Below are 21,590 nucleotides of genomic sequence, written 5' to 3'. Positions count from 1 at the left end.
AACCAAAGTCTGGCCCAGAACATGCTGTGATTTGATGCAATATCCTTCTCAAAAAAGGCAAAGCAGGCAAACCTGCTCAGAAGTTCTATTTGGAGCAATCAGCTACTTAATGTTTTAAAAAACATTACCTTGCTTAACTTAAGTTGCCAAGTTGGTTGACTGCATGTGCTACCAATGGAAAGATTCGAACCTGTATTTAAAGTGGACACTTTTGCTGTAGGTGTGACACTTCTGAGTTTTATGGAGAAGTCAATTAGCCTATGCTGGAACCAGCACAGAACACTATTGAGACCAGGGACAGTAACAGTATTGAGACCAGGGACAGTAACACTATTGAGACCAGGGACAGTAACAATATTGAGACCAGGGACAGTAACAATATTGAGACCAGGGACAGTAACACTATTGAGACCAGGGACAGTAACAGTATTGAGACCAGGAAGAGTAACAGTAGGCTATTGAGACCAGGAAGAGTAACAGTATTGGGATCAGGGACAGTAACAGCATTGAGACCAGGGACGGTAACAGTATTTAGACCAGGGACAGTTATATTATTGAGATAAGGGAGATGTTGATCTGTCTCTTGCTTGTTTCCTTCTCATTACACTATTCTCTTCAAACTGAAACCATTGCTGTTGTATCTCAGCGCACCCATTTACGAACCATGTGTTAACTTTGTTGATTTCCTGTTTCCGCAGTGTGTGTCCTGTACACACAAGGAGTGGAGACCAAGCAGTGGAGAGAGGTAAACGCTCACTCAAACACACCCGTTTTCAATTAAGAGGCTCCTACTTTGTGCCCTGGAGCTCGGCTTGGCTTTCAGCTCAGTCGGGCTTAGCGGGTAAATGAAGTCAAACGCACCCCAGCAGCACGAGGGAAAGCCTCCGTCTCTCACAGCCATCCTCGCCATGGCGACCGTGCAGTCCTCTCCCTCTAACAAGCAGCACTCCATCCGGTCTTTTCCGCCTGCGATCCGCCATATCAAACACGCTTTCCTCCTCTCGTTGCGCCGCCGCGGAGATGAATCGAACGACCTTCTTCGTCGGTTTGAAGCGTCGGCCTGGCTCGGTGCTAATGATGGAGCTTTATGGTTTTGAACGCTGCATTTTTAGTCCCAAGTGAAAAGGCCAGGGTGTCTTTTAAGCCTCCCAAAAGTAACTCTCTCCCAAACGCCCTCAGAATAAAAGGCGAAAAACGCAGTCTGCAGCAAAGGGCATTTAGATATCCAATGGTTTAACTTGCATTCTCATTCGGGCACACGTGTATAATAACGATATACCAATAGATGTGTATATACCACATTTTTATTGATTTTATTTGATCTCTTTGTATAGTATAATGGGGTTTGTAATTGTATGATAGTGTTTCCATAGTATCAATGTACTTGGAAATAAGGAATAAGTTATAGGGTAGAGACAGCTTTTCTTAGCAAAGAGACTTGGAGAAAGGAATGGAGGAATGGAGAAGCAGATTATTGAGAATTAAAATAAAAATGTTCAAAGGTTTCTTAACTCTAGTCACGGAGTATCCGTGCCCTGCACATTTCGTCATTTCCAATACTCAGAAACATGCGTGTGAATGAGGGCGTCCAGGCACACCGTGTGTGGGGGAAACACCCGCCCGGGACCAGGACCTGAACACGTGGTTCCCGACTAGAACAGTGGGGATGGACGTGTACACAAGCCATAACCCCCAGTTGGAGACGCTTCAGAGGTTCTGCTCCTGATCTGACATGAGAGATGTTCTGGCTTTCTTCGATATCCCTTGGGCTGTGTGGGCTGTAAAGAAAGGCAGACAAAGGGTTGTTCACCTGCAGGCCATTTGTGTGTGTGTGTGTGTGTGTGTGTGTGTGGGTAGGTGGAGGGGTGTTTGAGGGTGTGTGTGATGACAGGTTGCTACTGTAATAAATCTGCCCATGCTGCCTATTTTTATTAGATGGTTGCCCGCATTCAGAGGGAATTAGAGAAGAGGTATGTGCCATTAAATAAGTGGAGTGATTGGAGTGGAAAATCATTGGCTTAATGGGCTAGTTTGTTGTAATTTGTTTAGGACTGTTTGTTATTTGTCTCTTATGAGAGGGGAACTTCATTTAAATGTAGTCTTGTGAGTTGATTTCTTTTCTCATGCAATAGCAGTGATACTTTTTAGACACACAGTGCTGTGCTGTTGCTTCCTATAGATGTGACAATCACATTCACAAGACCTTTCCCCTCTTTTCTCCTGTGCACCTTGAGTTCCTCCTTCCTTAAAGACATGGTGTTATATCACTGTTTTATTGTAGCATTCCCTATGCAATCTAGTGCACAGCCAGTGCAATCTCCAAGCAAGATGCCTGCGTCCTGTCACAACAGCCTACAAGGGAGTGGGGTTTGGAGAGTTGTTCTGTCTGAATCTGCTCTGCACTTTCAACAGTCATGACTAGGGTCTCTGGGGGCTGGGCCACAGGATTGAATCACTGTTCAGACCTGAGCTGAACCTTAATAATGATGAGCTGCAACTGCTTTAACCAAAAATGAAAAAAAAAAAACATCACACTCCACAAGTTCACCGAGGACCACAGAAAACCTTGAATGCAATGTCAGAGTGTAAGAGTGGGCTTCACTCGAACAGCCTTCAGAGTACGAGGACAGAAGCAGTGCTTTGGCAGAGAGAGAGAAGGGAAGACGATGAGAGAATGCAGTGTCAGACCTTAAGGTATATGGATGGCAACTAAAGTACAGAAACAGCGTCTCGGGTGATCAGCGAGGAGAGAGGTAGTGCCTGTGATGTCAGAGCCGCCTAGAACTCACATTTTGCCACAGTATTTTCAGGAACTCTGGTGGGTGGACGCTGAACTCTCTGGGGAAGTCCAGGGCTCTGCAACATGGGAAGAACAACTGAACAGTTTTGACTACCTTCATTTTTTTGTCTTTTAAATCCTTGCTGAATCAATTCATTATCAAGTATAAAATTTCAGCATGTATTTGAGCCAGTGTATCAAATAAATGATGAGCTTTGTGTGCAAATGCTTCTGAAGTTCTTAATATAGGCTACATTAAAGTGCACAACTGAAAAATACTGTTTTTTTTCCTATGAGAAAACGAATGAGTTCTGTACCTGTTAATAAGACACTGAACTGAATCTTCATAAGGCATAGCAGCCAGCTTTGCCTGATAAATATTGTTACAGTAACCTTCATAGAAAAATAAATATTCATTCAGACATTTTTTATTAATGTAACATGTCCATAGTTGTGTCGTTTCCAAAGACGGATTGCAGCTGACTTGCCTGCCAAACCAGCGAAAAGTACACTGCTTTGTATAGAATAGAAGCAAGTGCAGAAGTCACTAAAGAGATTTTATTTCTTCCTTTGACCATAGACACTATTTATAAGTTAGAATTCATGATGGACCACTGTTTAGTGGCCACAGATAGACTGTTCTCTCCTGTGGGCTGGTTTGTTGGAACAGAAACATTGCTCCCAGCTCTGCCGCCTACTCTGTTAGGTGACATTATGTGTGGGGCTTGTAGGCACGGAGACAGATGACTACTTTTTTTGTGTGTGTGTGTTTTTTTTTTTTTTTGTGGGTTGTATGTGTACGTGTGTGTGTGTGTGTATGTGTGTGGATGCCCAGAGTGAGAGCTGTTTTTGGCTCTGTGGCTCGGGGCTGTTTGTGTAGTGAAACCTCAGAGTTCCATGTCTACTTCTCATCAGATTAGTTCACAGTGTGTGGGTACCTAATGAACTCTTAATTCACTGAATTGCCTTTGTGTCCCAGTGGTTCTCAGGAACACTGCTCATGCATTTCAAACCCACAAGTCCAGTGAATCTGAATTTCTTAGTGAAACATTCTACTGAACCCTTTCTTTTGAATGTACGTATAAACCTTTTTTGCAGCTAAGGTAAAAGCAAGGCTAGCTCTTGTGTTTGATTTCAGCTTCGTTCCAGCTCAGACCTAATTACATGAGTCATTACATGACACGATAGCGAATTTGCACCGATAATCACAGAATAGTCAGAGGGCACTTTAAGATCACGCAGGCTTTAGCACTTGGGGAGTGAATGCACTGTTCTGTGTACCATGCTGTTTACCACTGTACCACTGTTTATTTTCTAATTAGCTGTTGCTCATTAAGGAGCTAAGAACCTGCCTACCACTTTGTAAATGCTGAGTTCTCTAAGGCAAGCACAAGTATCCCTGGCACTGCTGTGAAATTATAGCTTTGTTGCTTTTGGACTGTGGTGGTTTGTGGAAGGGAAGGCGTGATTACAATTATACCTTTATAAAAAAAAAGCAAACATGTGGTGTGGAGTTTTGAATGGCATGAATAGTTAAGGCGAGGTCTGTGGGCAGAGATCACTGTTGTGCTTTGCAGGGTGCAGGGCAGTGTAAGCAGCACGTTTTGAAAGGCTGGTTGGAGAATAATGAAAGAGGTCGGGCGGTTGTGAGCAGAGTGGGACATGGAAAGAATGGGTGACCTCTATTAAAACATATTGAATATGACCGTTTTAAGTGTCACCGACACTGCAATAAGTCAGCGTTTCTGCAACAGATATGTCAGATGCATCAGATAGAAGACACACTTCAGGTCTTTTGGTGTCTGTTCAATGCTCTAGATCCTTTGATACTGTCAGGAGCCAATCTTGATGTGTGAGCACAATGGCCTAGCCTAAGTGATCAGATCTGAATGGAATAGTTTCTCTCTCTGGATCTCTTACCAACTGTTGTAAAGCTCACTTGCTATGTTCTAAACGAAGTTGCGATGGCGGGGTCAAAGGAAGTCCTTTTTATTTATTTACCGAGCCATGCTTCTCGCACTAAATAATTCACTTCTAACACAAACTGCTGCATGAACAGGCAGACGTTAGCCCTCTGGCTAAGCCCACAGCTCACAAGCAAAGCGCTGTAATCCACTCTGAGCCTACTGGTTCCGTAGCAGAGGTTGAATTCATGTACTTTACAGTGAACATAGTGCCAAGAGGAGGGGGAGGGTCTCGTCCCAATTATTTTGTCTGGTTTGCGAAGGCAAATGTGGCTAAATAATGGAGTGGAGAGATCCACGCTGGATTCCACGAGCATTCACTGCAGTTTGGGGTAAAGAGAGCAGCTAATTTAGCAGGCAGAACTGTCACTGATGCCCTGTTGTTGAACTTGATGAACAGGTCCACAGCTGCAATTAGGTTTGGCACTCAGGAGTGGTGCTTTCAGAACATCTTTCATTGGTCAGTACAAGACGCCTCAGCTTAACACACCAAGACACATGTACACTGGATGTATGTGTGTGTGTGTGTGTGTGTGTGTGTGTGTGGGGGGGGGGGGGGGGGGTATTGCTTTATTACTATTGAAAAGAGATTTGATTTCTATTTTAGCACTCATCTCTTTGCTATTCTGAATCTGACTATAGTATTTTCACTTTCTTCTGTAATATTACTCTGTATGCCTACCTTCTCAATTCCTGTTCTTCCTCTTCCTTATGACCCCCACCCCCTGCCCTGACCCCTTCTCTAGTTTGGAAGAACAGAGGTGATTGACAACACTCTAAATCCAGACTTTGTCAGGAAGTTCATCCTAGACTATTTCTTCGAGGAGAAACAGAACCTTCGTTTTGACTTGTGAGTTGTTCCTCACACACATCTCCATGTGTAGAGCCTCTCTGTCTTTATCTTCCCTGCTCAAGAGGATTACCCGCCCCTTTCTGTTGAGTTTAATTTGTTGCTTTATTTCTTTTTGGTCCGCTCAAAAATAAGATGGGTCACTGTGTTGAAGATGGGTCACAGTCTGAATGCTGGATACAAGTCTAGTTGTGAAGAACCTCCATGTTTAAAATGCATTTCAGCTCATTCATAGAAGGTTTTATGTAGACACGGTTCTGCTCACTGAACTTTCATGAGCTCGATATGAGAAGAAAATGTTAGCCGTCTTGAGCTTTACATGTTAATCAGAGAGTTACTGAGATTCACCCATTCAGAGATGCAACATCTGTAATCCAAAGAGTTCGCCAAAATTTAAATCCAAAGATTTAAATCCAAAGATTTAAATCCAAAGATGAGCTAAAATGTTCCCAATGTTGTCTTTCAGATACGATGTTGATTCTAAAAGTCCAGACCTATCAAAACATGTGAGTATCACTGATCGGAACCAGTGGAGACTGGTTTCACAACCTTATACATGCAAATCAAACTCAGTAATCAGTATCCAAATATATTGTTGAATGTAATCAACCCCTTATAGTTGAAAATACAATTTGTGTTACATTTTATAAATAAGAATGCTATAGAGTAAAAACTTTCTTCAATTTATATCCTAAGCTGTACATATTTATTAGTTGAATGCTTTGCTCTCTAAACTGTCCTCATGCAATATACATTATTGCAGTTTATTATTGATGCTCTTTGAATCCACACGGTCTGTTTCAGTATCTAGGCCAGTCTCTCTCTTGTATCACACATGCTTTTTTTTACCACGTTCGTTTGGAGACCAAAGTGGCGGCAAACAGCATTAGTCATTCATACTACTCAATATGCTCATATTGTCGATCCTCGTAGAATATATTTGGATACGTTCTGGTTTGCATGGTCTCCTTTATGATTTTCTGTTGTCGTCTTGTCTGATGCATGTGTGTTTGGCATCTTGCCTGCAGTAGCAGTGGGTTAGGTCATCTGTGCTGAATTGACCCTCTTTGGTGGTGCAGTAATGGAGTTTTTGGGCCTCGGTACGGCCACCATTTTGTTTTGTGTCTTATGTTTTCTGTTACATGCTGTACTCTGTTGTTAACATGGCTGCCTGCCGTTCCTCGTGGAAGCCCTCAGAGTTCAACGTACGTCAAAGCCTTTCAATCTATTACCGTAGCTGTGGGAGCTCTGGGGAGTGGGGAACATGTCAATCTCTCTGCCTCTAACCCACATCACCCCTCCCACACTCTCTAACCTCTCTCTCTCTCTCTCTCTCTCTCTCACTCCCTCTCTCTCTCTATCTCTTCTCTTCATCCACCCTGGTGTGTGTCTCCAGGACTTCCTTGGGCAAATGTTCTGCACCCTGGGTGAGATTGTGGGGTCACCAGCAAGTCGACTGGAGAAGCCGCTCGGGTGAGTGACACGTTGGATAATGAAGTGTTCCCATTGGTCAGCTGGTGGGGTGCCTTAGAGAGAAAGCTCCTTTTAGTATGTTTTAGTTGCATTGGTGGAATTAGGACAGAAGTACCTGCAGTAGACTAGATCTGTAGATCTAGATCTGTAAATTCAGTCCAGACACATTGCCTATAAGATCATCAGGTTCCCATAATTGTTTTCTCACTTACAAAGAATCATACAGCTGCCATATGAGTGCTTGATAATGCTACATGGGTTTTCATGTTCATCTGGCCAGGTTCTGGTAAACATAGAAGTGATCTGGTCCATTAACAGTTTTTATATTTAAAAGCATAACAGAGACAAGACATGTCCATGCAGTTGTCAATGTCAACAATCAATTCAGGCAGGAGCAGCAAAAATATTCCATATTCAAAAATATTCTTTCTGGTAGTGACCACACACTGGAAGGGTCAGGTTGGAATTTAATAAATAAAAAACTCTGTAGTAGATAGTACACATGCTTTCAAAAAATGTTTTGCTGGTGAAGCCATGTTTATATATACTGTATATAGAAACTGAGCAACCACAAAGCTCAGATAAAATCAACCTATTACAACTAAAGACGTGCAGGAGGTTTAGAAGGGTTTGTTGTCAGTAATGGTGTAGATTGAGCTTCTCCTTGGGTCGCTCAGTTCTGAGATCTGCAGCTCCGTGGTTCTGTACCTGCTCCACGTTGTTCTGTCTCTCCAGGTGATCGTGGTGTAACAGCATGTCTACGGTACAAGCAGACATTGACTACTCCTGTAAACATAAGTGCATCCTCAGAGTTCATGGGGTGTGACAAAGCTGTGTGTATGTGCATACTATAAACTTTGGAGCTTGTGTGGACAAAGTGTCCTTGATTAATGTGCAAAACTAAGGGTTTTACTCAGAGGACTAACACACCGGATGCTGAAAACAGGTTAGATTGTTCCTCACTCTACCTGCACTTCGCAGAGATATGAAGGGGTAACAGAACCTGCACCAAGAACTGTCTCCCTCACCCAGGGGTTTCCAAGAATACAGTGTAGCATTATAACTGGAATGAGAAGTCTCTCTCTCTCTCTCTCTCTCTCTCTTTGTTTATCTTTCCCTATTTCTTTCTGTTATTTTCTGTCTCTCACTGAGTTTGACTCTCTCTCTGTTTGTATCTGTATTTCCCGGTCTCTTTCTCTCTGTCATTTTCTGTACATATTTCTCTGTCTCTCTCTCCCTCTGTCCCTTTTTCTCACATCTGTCTTTTTCTCTCTTTCCTTCTTTGACTCTCTCTCACTCTGTCTCTATGTATCTTTCTCTTTGTCTCTCTCCCTCTGTGGATGATGTGGGATCTGCTGTATCATGTCTTCATGATGGCTTGGTAAAGTAGGACATTGTGTTCTCTGATTGTAGATATGCCATGCTGTGCTAAAGTGCTTCGTGGGTCCTTTTTCAAAAAGATGAGATGGCAGGTTATATTTTTTAGGGAGCACATGTTTTACCTCTGCTATTGAAAGAATGACTGACACAGAGACCTAACTATCCTGGGAATTGACTGCAGTAAAAAAAAGATCTTGTTAGATGTCTGTGTATGTGGCCTATCAAATCAACAACATCAGCCCTATTTCACACTTAGTCTGAAAAATGAAACGAGCAACCGGCATCAGGAATTCCAATTTCAAGCAGGCTGGATAAATAACTCTCTGGGGTTGTCATTACCAGAGAACTGACACATTGTTGAGAGAAAGGCCAAAGCGCAAATAAATCTGAGTTTTCGGATGTGTTACATGTAGTAGGTGTGAATGTCAGTGGCTGTAATGGCACGAGCAGGGTGAGCAGTGAAGAAGCTTTAAACGTTCCTCCTCGCACGAGGCCCCTGGTGACTGCACACGCTCTGAGCATGTGTCTGGCTCTCGGGGGAGAGGGCCCAGCGCCCGCATGCAATCTGTTTCCATCTCTTCAATAAGCTTCGCTAACCATCAGCATTTAGGGAGCAGTGCTCAGAGCACACCGCTCTGTGTGTCGTCTCCACCGTCTTTTCCGATGCTCTTTTATGCCTGTTTTCTCTTTCTGTTGCTCTGTGCATCTGTTTCCTCTTTTCTCTTTCTTTTTGTATCTCTCTCTCTTTCTCTCTCAACTTTCTGCTTTTCACATTTACCCCATGGCTGCTTAGGATGCCTGTTATCTGTTTCCATCAGCTGTTCGTGTAGCATTTGAGGAAGGTGAATCTCTTTCCGCTAAGAAGCAGCTCAGCAAATGCCTTTTTTCATGCTAAAATGCAAGGAGCAGGTCCCTGCAAAAGCCGTGCATGGCAAAAGGCTCTTTTTGGCAAGCGCTGTGAGCATGTCTCCCTGCAGCACCTTGGACCCTGCTCGTCTTCCCCAGACAAAAAGCTTCTGTCTTTGTTGTGTTTTCAATTTCCGCTGCCTCCCTTTGCTGCTTTTAATTGCACTGCCTTTAATCTACAGGAAATTGGACCACACATTAATTATGAAGCGCTAGTCGGGTTTTGATGATGAAAGAGGCTTGTGTGGAGAAAGAAGGGAGCTGTGAAGAAAAGACTGAAGAGTGTTTAAAATAGCACTGTTTGTGTGCACGTGTGTGTGTGTGTGTGTGTGTGTGTGTGTGCGCGTGCATGTGCACACAAGCATGTGTGTGGTGCAGGAGTATATGCATTAGTCAAAGGTTAGTATTTAGACACAGATCATACTGTAGCTTATCAACAAACCATAGATGTTATCAAACAAAAAGTGTATCAGTTCTAATTCTTAATAATTCCTAAAATAAAGTTTGTTATGTTCATAACAGAGTCTAACGGCTCTTCTGCATTTTCTATGTTGTACGTCTTTCATTTATCAATGCAGGGTGAAAAATAATACATTTCCTCTTTAGTTTTCAGAACTCTGTTGACTCAGTCAGTCAGGAACACGCTTCAACTAATCTTCATCAGTAACTAAATTGCAGTATTGACCAGGACACAAAAGAAATCAACCTACATTTCCTGATTTAGTCTATGGTACATAGTAATGTAGATAAATTAGGTGTGCGAGCTATGAAATGGAAGAAGAGAGAAGTTGGCATCATATCCAGACTCCTCCCTACCCAGGAGTCTCTCTGGGTGCCTGCTTTCAGACTCCTCCCTACCCAGGAGTCTCTCTGGGTACCTGCTTTCAGACTCCTCCCTACCCAGGAGTCTCTCTGGGTACCTGCTTTCAGGAATGCAGTTAGCAAAGTGGGTTTAAAAAGAAAATAAAGCATCTTCCTTAATTTCTGCATTCACATGTATGTGTTTTATGATGGGAACTGGGAGTGGAGAGGAGTCCCACCAAGAGCTGAAGAAGTCTTGCCTCCATTCTTCTGCCTTGCTTTCGCTAATATCAGTACAATCATGTGGCTTAATAACGGAGTTGCTGTTCGCTGGGTGAAGCTGCAGTTGTGGGGGGTTTTATTGTAATTGCTGAATAATTTCAATCAGCAAAGTCTCTGCAGGAGTTGCTGCAAACAGAACCTTAAGAGGTTTACAAGATACGCTGAAGTTATTATAATATGCTCTTTGGAACGATCAAATGGCTGCATTGGCAGAATTATATGGTTATTTGAATGGTTTGGTAATTAAATTGTGCTTGATTGAATAAACTTGCGACAAGGTGGAGGAATTTAATTCTTTTTGTGTCAGAGGTTGTGTAACACCTTAATAGGGTAAAAACGGTGAATAATCAAAATGGATTTGTAAAACGTCAACGATTACATGCTGTAATTAAATATGTTGATGCAGCTCCGAATTCATTTCAATTCAATGATGGTACCACAGGATCGATAGTGGGTTTGTAATGCAATGAGAATAATTACCATCTCTTGACCTGAATGTAATTTAGATCAAACTCTCGTCTACACCCTCTGTCATAGTCCCTTAACTATCTGATCATTTATTCTTTTAAATCATGGCACCGCTGTGTTTGCATACAGCAGAGCAGGTCATATGTAATCCAGGTCAGTATATATTATTTCTCAGGTTTATTAAAACTCAGCCTTAGCACTACAGTCAGTTATTAAAAACAGTGTTATGCTGCAGGGCTGAGTGCTGCTCTTCAGAAACCCAGCCCTGATATTCAGATTTTGGGGAATAGTTGAATTAGACCGCATCGGGCCTTTGTATGATGTGTTAAGTCTCTAAATTGTTGCATTCTCAATTCAGGCTTGGTGCTCTAAAATGGGATATGGAGTTTCATGGCCTTAAACCTTGAGCTGCACTTTGAAATACAGTTTTTAGACTAGTGTTTTAATGATCAATGTGAATATAACAGTATAATATGAAGAACGTTAGTTGTTTTTGAGAACTTTTCTTCATTACTGGTTTAACTAAGGCTCTTCTGCACTGTAGATCATTTTCAATTTTAATAGACTGTAAAGATTATGGTCTTATCAACCATTTGTGTCCAATGCATATTACTACTGCAGCATTCTAACTAATTGGTATGTTTTCTTGGTTATTAGTGTAGAGGTCATTGCAAAGTCTGTGCTTGGAGTCCATTTATGAATTGTTCCATTAACACAGTCATTATGGACTAGCTGAACCCCATAAAAAATTTGACCTGAAGAATCTGTTGATGTGCTCCTTTTCAACAAAATATGTGTATGAATAAAAAACTGTTCAATAGCCTGAAGATACAAGGGTTCATTCACAGATAAAAAGTAAAAAGTGTAGAGAGATAGATTGAGGCTCACTGTCTGTAACGACTCAGAACATCTGTAATCTGATTCCACTGACATTCACTAAGACCGATGTTAATTTTCACTGTTACCTGTCTCCTTGTAACGGAGCAGGTAGACTACAGGACTGCAACGTCTCTGTTATGGTGTGTGACACATGGTGACATGACACACACAATCGCACTGGACGAGTCGATACGGCGTCGCTTAAAAATGCGTCTCACGGCTAGCGGCGATCCAGCCGCGCCGGAACCAATTTCGTCAGCACGGAGCGAAAGAGCGAGTTTTAACGGAAATCAGATGCGTGATTTGAGTTTGACGAGGGCACGCTAACATGCACAGAAGGGCCCCGCCACACTTTCCCGGTCTCGTCTGCAGCGGTAAAGAGAAACGCTGCTTTCTGATTAATCTCCGTTGAAGTGGCTGTTTCCGCACGGTGCCGACATATTGCAGATAACGCTTTTTTCCCTTCGCTGGTTAATGCAGGAGGCTTTGAAGGAGGAGACAAATTAGATTTTTCAGTTACAATGTGATTATATTGTGGAGAGCTATTTTTCATGCCTCAGAATCATATGCAGTGCGTCTATCAGTTCTCAAAACAAGGTTCCCTCACTCTACCATTGACCACATGCATGCGTTAGTTATTTTTTTCAGGCAAGATTTTTCTCACGTTCCCTCAGCCAAACCTGCGTTCTAGTTGGCCTAAATTCAGACTGCTCGTAGATGGAAACCTGTCACGGGAGATTTGCCACTGTGTATCTTTTACATGTAAATGTGCAACGGCACAGTTGCACAATGCACTGCTGTTGGATGCTTTTAAAACGGTCCCTTTCCCAGACTGGTATTTTGGCTTGATAAGGACTGTATTTTTAGCTTTTAAAATGGGATGGCATTTTATTGTGCTCATTCCTGGTTCTCACACCCTGACTTTAAGGGCTGAGGTGCAGTGTAGCTGGTGTAGACCTGAACACTGGATCACCAAGCACGGCTGTCACAGGTCATCTTATGTGCCGGAGGATGGGAAAGGTTTGGGTTCGTGCTGCGACTGTTTAGCTGTTTATCCGTATTTCTCTGCATTGTTAGATGCCGCTAGTGTTGTATTTAACTGAAATAACGGGCTTTGTGAAGCTAGTTTATGAGGATGGTTATCATATGTAGGGGGAAAAAACAACCCAAAGCAAACAAACAAGTAAACAGACTTAATGCATAAAGTGGCAGATTTGGATGAAAGAATGATGTTTTTGTGTCAGGGGAAGTTTTTTATGTATCATTTGATGCATCTTATCCTTTGCCTGGTGGTCATGAGGCTCTTCCATAGAGGAGGGTTGTGGGGAAGTGAGCAGTAGTGGCCAGCTCACCAGCACACCTGCTGTTGTGACGCTGCTGTCCTGCAGTGACGGGGTTTTATCCCGTGGCCCTCCGGTCGTGTGTGTGTGTGTGTGTGTGTGTGTGGGTGGGGGGGTGGGGGGGGTTTAATGGACCCACATCCCCCACAGGCGGTGGCACGGCTTGTTGTGGATCGATGAAGACATCACCCTCAGCAAGGGGTCATGTGGCTGCACATGCTGGCTGCAGCCACGCTCCCAGTTTACCCATCAGCCCCTGCAAGACGGCCCTACAGGTTGGAGCCATCAGGCAGAGCCCTGTTATGTAATGGAAGATATGAGTTCCATCATACACTAGAATGTCTTAGCCGGGTGGGATGTGTGTAAGGGGGGGGGGGGGGGGGGGGTGAAGAGAATGAGGAGGAAAGAGGAGTAGGGAGAGGGGTAGAGAGTTGGAGAGAGGGAGAAAGACATAAACTGGAGATATACAACACACCTAAGGAAGACTAATGTTCATGTGTGTAATTACTGTTGGAGGAAATGTTTTTTTTCCTTGCCTCTGAATCCTTTCCTCTTTTCTCTCTAAGTACCCATAAGATGAATTGCTATAGTTGGCAGTACTTCAGTCCTTTGGTGCGGTGGGTTGGTAAAGAACAGTACATTTGTTTGCGCTGTAAGTGACATCTTTCTTTAAGACTGTTCTGGCTTTAATGTGCTGTTTTTCTTTTGGTCTTTTGGGTGCACTGCATGACAGACGTGGTGATCACAGTAATGTGGATGTAAAAGTTCCACACAATGATGGTCATAATTGGATCACTGCAACTCAAGAGAACTGTGTGCCCATGAATGAATGACTTAATGAGCACTGCACTTTTAAACATCAAGCACTATGCCACTAAAAGAAAAAAAAGGAGCAGTCTGCCTGTGCCGCATAGGATAATTGATGTTTATTTCATTTCCAGGAAAAATTAAATGAGATGGCACAGAAATATGACGGGGAAACACTCTGAAGGGAAGACGCAGGTCAGAGTCGTGGGAGGGGCTAGCAGGGAGAAGGGTTCTCACGTGCGGTGCCAATGGATAAAATGGAGTGATTTGCCCATCGAAGTCTGGAGCTGCGTTTTTGTATTAGCGGCCCCAGCAGGTCCCTAAACAAACCAGATGGCTGGATGCTACTCAGCCTCATATGCCCATCATCTGTACTACACAACACAATAATGAGATTTATGACTAAACGGTCATTAATACGCGGCTATCATACACGCAGTGCTGTCACAAATCAAGCGGGTGTCCTTGGCAGAAATTGTTCAAACAAGCGCTTTATGTAAACATGTCGTAAAGATGGAGTCCGTCCTCATTCCTCACTCGGCAGAGAGAATTCCAGAGTGTTCGTTTGATTAATAAAGGAAAAGATGGAGAAAAAAAGATGAAAAGGGAAAGATAAAAGCGATCTCCTCTGGCAGAGGAAAGACGGAGCTTACCAGGAGATTCAACATTTAATGACAGTTTATTCTGAAAAATCTGGGTTTTATGTGAGAGCTACTCAAATTATATTTCATTTATCATGTATATCGCAGTGTTTGTATATGTGTCACAGCGTCTGCAGGTAATGCACCAGAAGAAATGTAAAGGTGCTAAAAGCACGGGACACAGTCGGACTTCTTAATTTTTTTTTATCTCTGTACTTTTTCCTCGTTTTTCTTCATAAAAAGAGGAGGTGGAATTTCAAACCCTTTTAGGGAGATGGTTCATTTTATGTGTTGTACTTGTAAGAGCTTCTTAAAAGCAGATTCTCCAAGTAGCCTAATTCAGTACTAACACATTAATCCCCTGGCCTAGCTGCTCTCACTTCTCCAAGCTCTGCTGTCTCCTTTATAAACGACTTAATGAAGTCTCCTCTTCCCGCCCCACTAATTGAGGAAGAAAACTTGTTTCTTCTACTTGTCTCAATAAGAGATTAGTCAGATAAAGCAGACTTATTTATCCCTGTTCTATAAACACTTGCTGATCTCTTGAAGGGGTCATGACTCTTAAATCTGCATGAATGTAAACTTTCTGACAGGTGTAGTAGTCGATAAATAAGCAGAAAGCAGTTTGTGTTTGAGTCACCTTTGCGGCGTGTAAACTCGTACCGGTGCGGCTCTTGCTAATCCTCCAGAAAAGGTCTTCAGTCTAAATGGATCACAGCCATCAGCGGAAATGGCCGGAGACTTCACGGCCATTACCGAAACGTCTCTTTATGTGAACTGGCTAATCCAATCATGTCAGCGTGAGTTCGCATCAATGCAAATCACTTGGCAAACACCCGTGAAATTAGATGTGTGCGGATAGGTGTGCTCCAGTAGCAGGGTGCAATAATCACCCTCTGCCTTCGTCCGTGCGGGAGAAGGCACGCGGTCGTTTCAGGGCCTTTGCCGTGGTTTCCTGCGTGCAGTCATTACAACGGAAGTAGCACGGAAGCCTCAATTATTGTTTCCATGAAGGCGGCGTGTCAGGCCGTCACTGGTTTTTGAGCACCTGGCGAACATCTGCGGGATGCTGTTCGCTGCACACGTGGACACGATATCACTCACCTTTTCCTCCTGTGGTTCCCTGTCTTCTGACAGTGACGCGCAGTAACACAGCCTGAGGCTGTGTGTTCGTGTATTCTTGGATATCACAGGATGAGCGGAGCGTGAAACTTCTGAGCTGTTTTGATCGCTTGTTCTTTCTTATTTTTGGAGAAAATCGGACAACTGCTCCAGACCATTGCGTGATGAATAGCTGCTACTGCTTAACATGAGTGTAAATCCTTTCACCTCAATGTTAAGCTCACACTGCCAGCCCTACACTGATGCTGGGCCCTTTCAGAAATCCCTCTAACTCAATAATACATACCACCTTTACTTTTATACTGTACACAGCAGACAGCCACAACTCCAACTGCGTATTCAACCATCCATCCTTAAATCTGTAAATCCGTGACTCCCGTTCCAAGCGTTTAGCCACAGACTTGCTGCTACTGGTGGGATCTACCTGGCCCCGCGAGTTTTCTAAAGCCCTTGCCACCGGAGATGATCCTCCTGAATGGCGAGCCGTCTCCTCACATGGTGAAGATCCATTTCTCGGGCCCGACGCCGTCCAGCCTCTCTCCCTAACACTGGGACTGCGGCCATTACCACCATGGCATAGTTGCCATGGCCTTCAGCGATAGCTGCCGTACAGGGTAGAGAGCCAGTGGAGTGCATGGCACCGTGTTCACACTGCGTTCACACCACGTTTCTGTGAGTGATAGGCCACATCTTTGGGTTTTATTTGCCACTGTGGAGTGTGTTCGCGAGCTAACGGCGGCCAGCTGTTCTCTCCATTATGTCCCCGAGGAATAAAATGTGTTGCATTACTTGCAAAACTTTTATACGTATTGGAAGTTTTTGGACAGACATAAAAATATTAGCAAGGGGTTTGGTTGCATAAACTCCAGCCGACTGAGCACAATGTTTCCCTGTGGCAAACACTTTTAGGGAAATATGTTTTTTTTTCTTTTTTGTAAATACAGAAATTGCACACTGCAGGCAGTTTGCACAGACGGCTTATTTGGTGGGACCTGGAGAAGTTAGGTGAAGATCACAAGACTGATCCTGTAATAATATTGTCTGGTCTCCACGTGCTCCAGCCTTCGGGATTTCTGCTGCATACCCCATCCAGATCTCTTGATCTTCCATCGTTGCATTTTCCCTTCTGTTTGTTCTCTCTGTCTCCCGGTAGGGTTTTGTAATTAAGGCATTCTAGGTGCAGCAGAGAACACAAGTGAGCTGGTTATTATCTGGCAACCCAGCTAAGGCTCTGGGGCCTAGAGAAGACACTGCACATATTTTAGTTTAAAACCAGACCCATGTTGTAGCCCAGAGCCCATGAGGAGAACCTGACAGCTATATGAGTCATTCTTCAACCACTGAGTGGTGTTTAAACAAGGATAGTGAGTGAACTCAGTGCCCTCCTTCCACACAACATAAAACCTGTGCACAAAGTTTACACCTCTCTAGATGCCGCTGAATTTAATGATGTTACCTTTCCATATATGTTCATTTACATAGCTGGAAGGCACCCAGTAGTTTAATACTTTTATGCGATAATGATTGTATTGCATGCAGAGAAGATTCAAGCAAAAAAGAAAGTCAGACTCTTTAACGCTGTTACAGGTGTAGTGTTTAATTATCATCCTCAGAAGAACACTGAAAATGTTCCATATAAGTGAGAGAAAGTGAGCAAAGTGAAGTTTTAAAAACCAGGAGAGATCCAGAAAGCAGAGAGTGACACGTATCTGTAAGAGCATTAGTGATGGAAGCCACACTAGAGCAGGTAAAGCTGCAGATGATACTGCCCCGTTGGTGTTGGATATCCTTTTGTATGGCAAGCAATGAAAAATGGCTTTAATGAGCAATGTATTTGTTGGACAATAATAATTAAACAATGGTAGTTGAGTTATTAAACAGAACAAATAGAGCCAGCCAGTCCATGTTGATCAGCTTCCCAGATTCAGTCCTTTTCCAGAATATCAGTATGAAATTCTAAATCACACAGTACATGTTAAATAGTTTAGGTGAACGAGTCAATTTCACTTCTTTCTAGTGCATACTGGTGTTCTAGTCCATCACACTTGCATGGTGAAGGAGTCCAGGGTGGCAGAGGTCTGTTCCTGTGTAACGTTTGCTCCGCCCCAACCTGGGTGAGATCTGTTTTCCTTAGTTTTGGTTTTAGTTGCATCTCCGTAGTGTTCTTCTGTCACGCCCCCTGATCCTACCGCCCATTATTAGTCTCAATCAGCTGTTTACGTTTAATGTCCTGATTTGTTTGGTTTATATTCCCGTGTGTCCAGTCCTTGCTTGTGAGTCATTCTGGTGTGTACTGTTGCTAGTGTTCGTATGTTCTGTTCCCCGTGTTTTGATATTTGGACCTGTCCTTGGTATTTAAACTGTGAATATTGCGTGTTCAGTGTTTGGATGATAGTATCAGGTTTGTTTTGTGTTGCTTTATAGATCGTCCCATGTTGGGTGTTGTGATCATTATTGAGTTCGCTCGTTATGGCCCTTCGAGTGTTAGTCAGTACGGTTAGTCTTTTTTGTAAGGTCTATTTGGCGGTGTTTCGGTTTATTGTATATTCCATCTAGAGTGTGTTTTGTTTGTCTGTTGGTTGTATAAGAACCTGTTCGTCATATGTGTATTCTCTGCTGTGCCTGAGAGGTGTTACCTGAGTAATCTGTGTACTAGTATACACGCTAAGAGTTTTACTGTTACATTCACAGAGTTTCGGTGTCTGAAAGCTCAGAGTGTTTACGTGAATGTAATGCCTCGCCGTTCAAGACCGATTTGAGCCAATCTAAGTAGGAGACAGGAGGAAACTCCCCCTCCTACTAATAAATCTGACTCTCAGCAGCATTTGTGTCCTTCTCCTAGTTCTTGCACGTTACATCCTGGCTTTGAGCTTCTCTTCTAGAGCCTTGGCTGTTTTAATGTAAAAAAAACTCCTCAAGCTTTTGTGGCATTTTATTTGTATTAATTATTCTTAGTTATCATTATTTGGCCTTTATCTTTTTTACAATTCCATATTTTTAAAAGCATACTTACACAGGTAATATAAGCTTTGTAAATGAAGACCCCCCCCCCCCCCCCAAAAATACAGTCCAAAATGTGTCATAAATGTTGGACAGGAAAGTCTTGTAGAGAGTACATAACAGAAACCAGGGTTTGCCAAGAACCCACAGCTCTCCGATTCTGAAACGTAATGGTTCAAAAGGTTCATTGTGCTTGTTCTTCTCCACCTGGGTCTGAAATTGCATTTGGATGGGGTGTCAGGTCATCGAGTGTCTATGGCCTTCTGCCCAGATTTCTTCGTGAGGAAGTCAGGTTTATAATGGTGATCAAGACCAGGGGAGCAGGCTATTTCAGCTATTTTAGCCAGTCAATAGTGAGTGGTGAATGATTTCTGTTCTGTGAGGATGTGATGGCAGTTGGTGGGCAGCTGTGGTACAGAGAGCCCGACCTTTTCTTAGCCAATCAGCAGAGAGTCGCTTATTGATGTTCCAGTCTCTGAGAAGACAGAAAAACATTGGCTGTCCGTCAGCAGCCGCACGGCAGCGCCGAACCAAAGCTCTACCGTAAAGTAGAAGAGACCTTTTAATGGGCAAGTCACAGCAGGGACACGCTCGCCTTGGTAACGTAATTTTCCTCTGTCGTCCAGTCTATGGGTTGGGGAAAAATGCCTGTAGAGGTTGAGGCGAGCAACAGACCCCAGAATAATATCAATAACAACGAGATAAAGCCGTGAGTGTGTCTCCATGGAGAAGTCTTTGTTACCGGCCTTTACGGTGCATTGTTGTGCTAATGTGACAATAAAATGTAAGCCATTTGTTGAACTGAATGAATATTAAGCTCGAATAACAAACCTGTTAGACCGCACACAGATGGCTGCAAGAAACTTAGAGTCTATATAAAGATGGAACGAGATGCTGTGCCTTCATACACCTTGAAGTATTAGGACTAACAAAGCTTCACCATGACAATATTTCTCCAATGTGGGGACATTAAAGTGTCAGTGATATCACAAAACAGTCACAGAATGAGGTTCACCTCAAATCTATAGCTCAAATAAAACGCAGGCCATTCAGTCCATTTACCCCGCGATCTTAATACAAACGGGTTATGTGTGCATGGTTTATTTTTGCCTGCCAGGAACGAACAGCTTAAGCAGGAACACAAAATAACTTAAGTGGTCCTGAAAGAGTGCTGATAGTAGTTGGATATGACAGCCAATATTTGGCATCTTTCCCCTTGCAATTTTTTTTCAGTCTTGCTGCATCTTTATATACAGATATTTTTTCCCTGTCCAGTTGCCTACAGGTTGTACTGACACTATTCCCGTGTGTCTCCGTAGACTTGACCTTTCTCAGTTGGTTGTCTTATACTCCCGAATAGCAGTGTTTCAGTTTGCTTACTTATTTTTATATAGTGACCTTTTCTGAGGGTCAAAGATGACACAGGTGTCATTGCATTCATGCAGGTCTAGCAGAGAACCTTCTTCCTCTTATAGCAGCCCTTTAATAGAAAGAACCTGTTCCAAACCAGCCAGCCAGAGGAAAAGGTGTCCTTGTAAAATATGCTCTCTTGTTAACCAGCCTCAGGTAATTAAAACATTTTAATGAATCCTGGATTTCGAGGGGAACCGTAGACGCCAGCTGCTGGGTAGAGCTGGTATCCAGGGAGCAGGGTGACTGCAGACATGTGCCATGTGGGGCCATTAAGGCTTTTCTCACGGAAGAAAAAAAAAACCAGGAAAGGAAAGAGGGCGATCCGCACAGATCCGGCCCGGTGTGGTAGCACCGCGTGCCCGGAGCGCCTCCACTACGCTAGTCTGCCTCCCGCATGCTGCCCGGAGGCTCCCAGTGGGATGAGCCCAGCCATACGGAGGAAAACCACACTAATGAAACTGTTATGCAACCAGAGCAGGGATGGGCGCGCTTTGTTGAGTCTGGAGAGCGGCAGGCGCAAAGCCGACAGGCGCCTGGCCACTGAGTGGAATACAGACCCAGCGGTACGGTCCTCCGCCCCCCACCTCCGCCCACCTCCGCCCCTTCTTTGCCTCCAGGCAGTTGCTCGCCCGTCCTCGTTCTCGCATGCCGAGAGCCGGAGGATGGAGATTACAGCTCTATGAAGCTCCTGTCCACGGGGCCTCAGTGCATGCTTAATGGTTAGTGCTGAAATGTCTTCACAGCTAATGGGAAGGAAGTGTTGCAATAAAAGAGAGATGAAACCCACTGTGTCCGATTCGTTATGCTAAAACATTCTTCAGATGTGAGGCACCGAGTTGTGACCACAGATCGTGCAGGAGGTTCAGTGTGTTTCTGGGAGTCGGCACTGGGGAAAAGCCTCTAATTGGCCTCGGTAGTGGACACCTAGCACAGCTGGGCAAGCCATGCTGTCTTGTGCTACATCTGTTTAATTGTCACTTTGCGGTACGAGTTAACACGCACTGTTGATTGCAGAGGGATCCCGGGGAAGAAGTGTGGCACTATCATCTTGACAGCAGAGGAACTAGGAAACTGCAGGGTGAGTATACTGGCCTGTTCTGTGTTCAACAACTGGGTCACATAGATTTATATAGGTATCACTGTACCAGTTTGTATGAAACACTGTTAAGTTGATGTATGCTTTTTGTGCCACCATCAAGTGCATTTCTCCTCACCTTTACGATTAATCACATCTTCAATGAGTTTCAATTAAGGTATCTCAGCTGTCAAACTCATTAGACTGTACTGATATGCTGTGCACATGGGGGAATATATTTCTGGAGCGTGAAAATCGGTGGAGGAAAGAATTAGTGTAGAGAGCATTAACCCTTAGGTACAGCAGAGCTTTCAAATAGAATCTTTGGACGTCTCTTATAAAGACAGAATGAAGATGTTTACATAAAGTTATTTTGATATGTAACAAATTTCTTCTGACATACAGTTCAG

The 21,590-nt window shown here is 43.5% G+C and overlaps 1 protein-coding gene across 4 annotated transcripts in view; it reads left to right on the top strand.

Annotated features, from left to right (window-relative positions):
• The window catches only part of cpne5b (copine Vb), a 78,290-nt gene that overhangs the window by 20,006 nt on the left and 36,694 nt on the right, over nt 1-21,590 (top strand). Inside the window, exons 3-8 of one of the 4 annotated variants that reach the window (XM_076992877.1) lie at nt 699-745; nt 5,490-5,593; nt 6,060-6,099; nt 6,784-6,798; nt 6,990-7,066; nt 21,120-21,183. In XM_076992877.1, the coding sequence (XP_076848992.1) occupies nt 699-745; nt 5,490-5,593; nt 6,060-6,099; nt 6,784-6,798; nt 6,990-7,066; nt 21,120-21,183 (347 nt within the window). Of the gene's footprint in view, nt 1-698; nt 746-5,489; nt 5,594-6,059; nt 6,100-6,783; nt 6,799-6,989; nt 7,067-12,764; nt 12,809-13,355; nt 13,398-13,688; nt 13,775-21,119; nt 21,184-21,590 lie in introns of those variants that run through there. The other 3 variants (XM_076992886.1, XM_076992946.1, XM_076993012.1) reach the window with 3 other exon arrangements.

Source organism: Brachyhypopomus gauderio, chromosome 1, assembly GCF_052324685.1.
Source record: "Brachyhypopomus gauderio isolate BG-103 chromosome 1, BGAUD_0.2, whole genome shotgun sequence".
Taxonomy (NCBI): domain Eukaryota; kingdom Metazoa; phylum Chordata; class Actinopteri; order Gymnotiformes; family Hypopomidae; genus Brachyhypopomus; species Brachyhypopomus gauderio.
The sequence above is the reverse complement of the archived record's forward strand: the minus strand, read 5'-3'. Positions and strand labels throughout refer to the sequence as shown.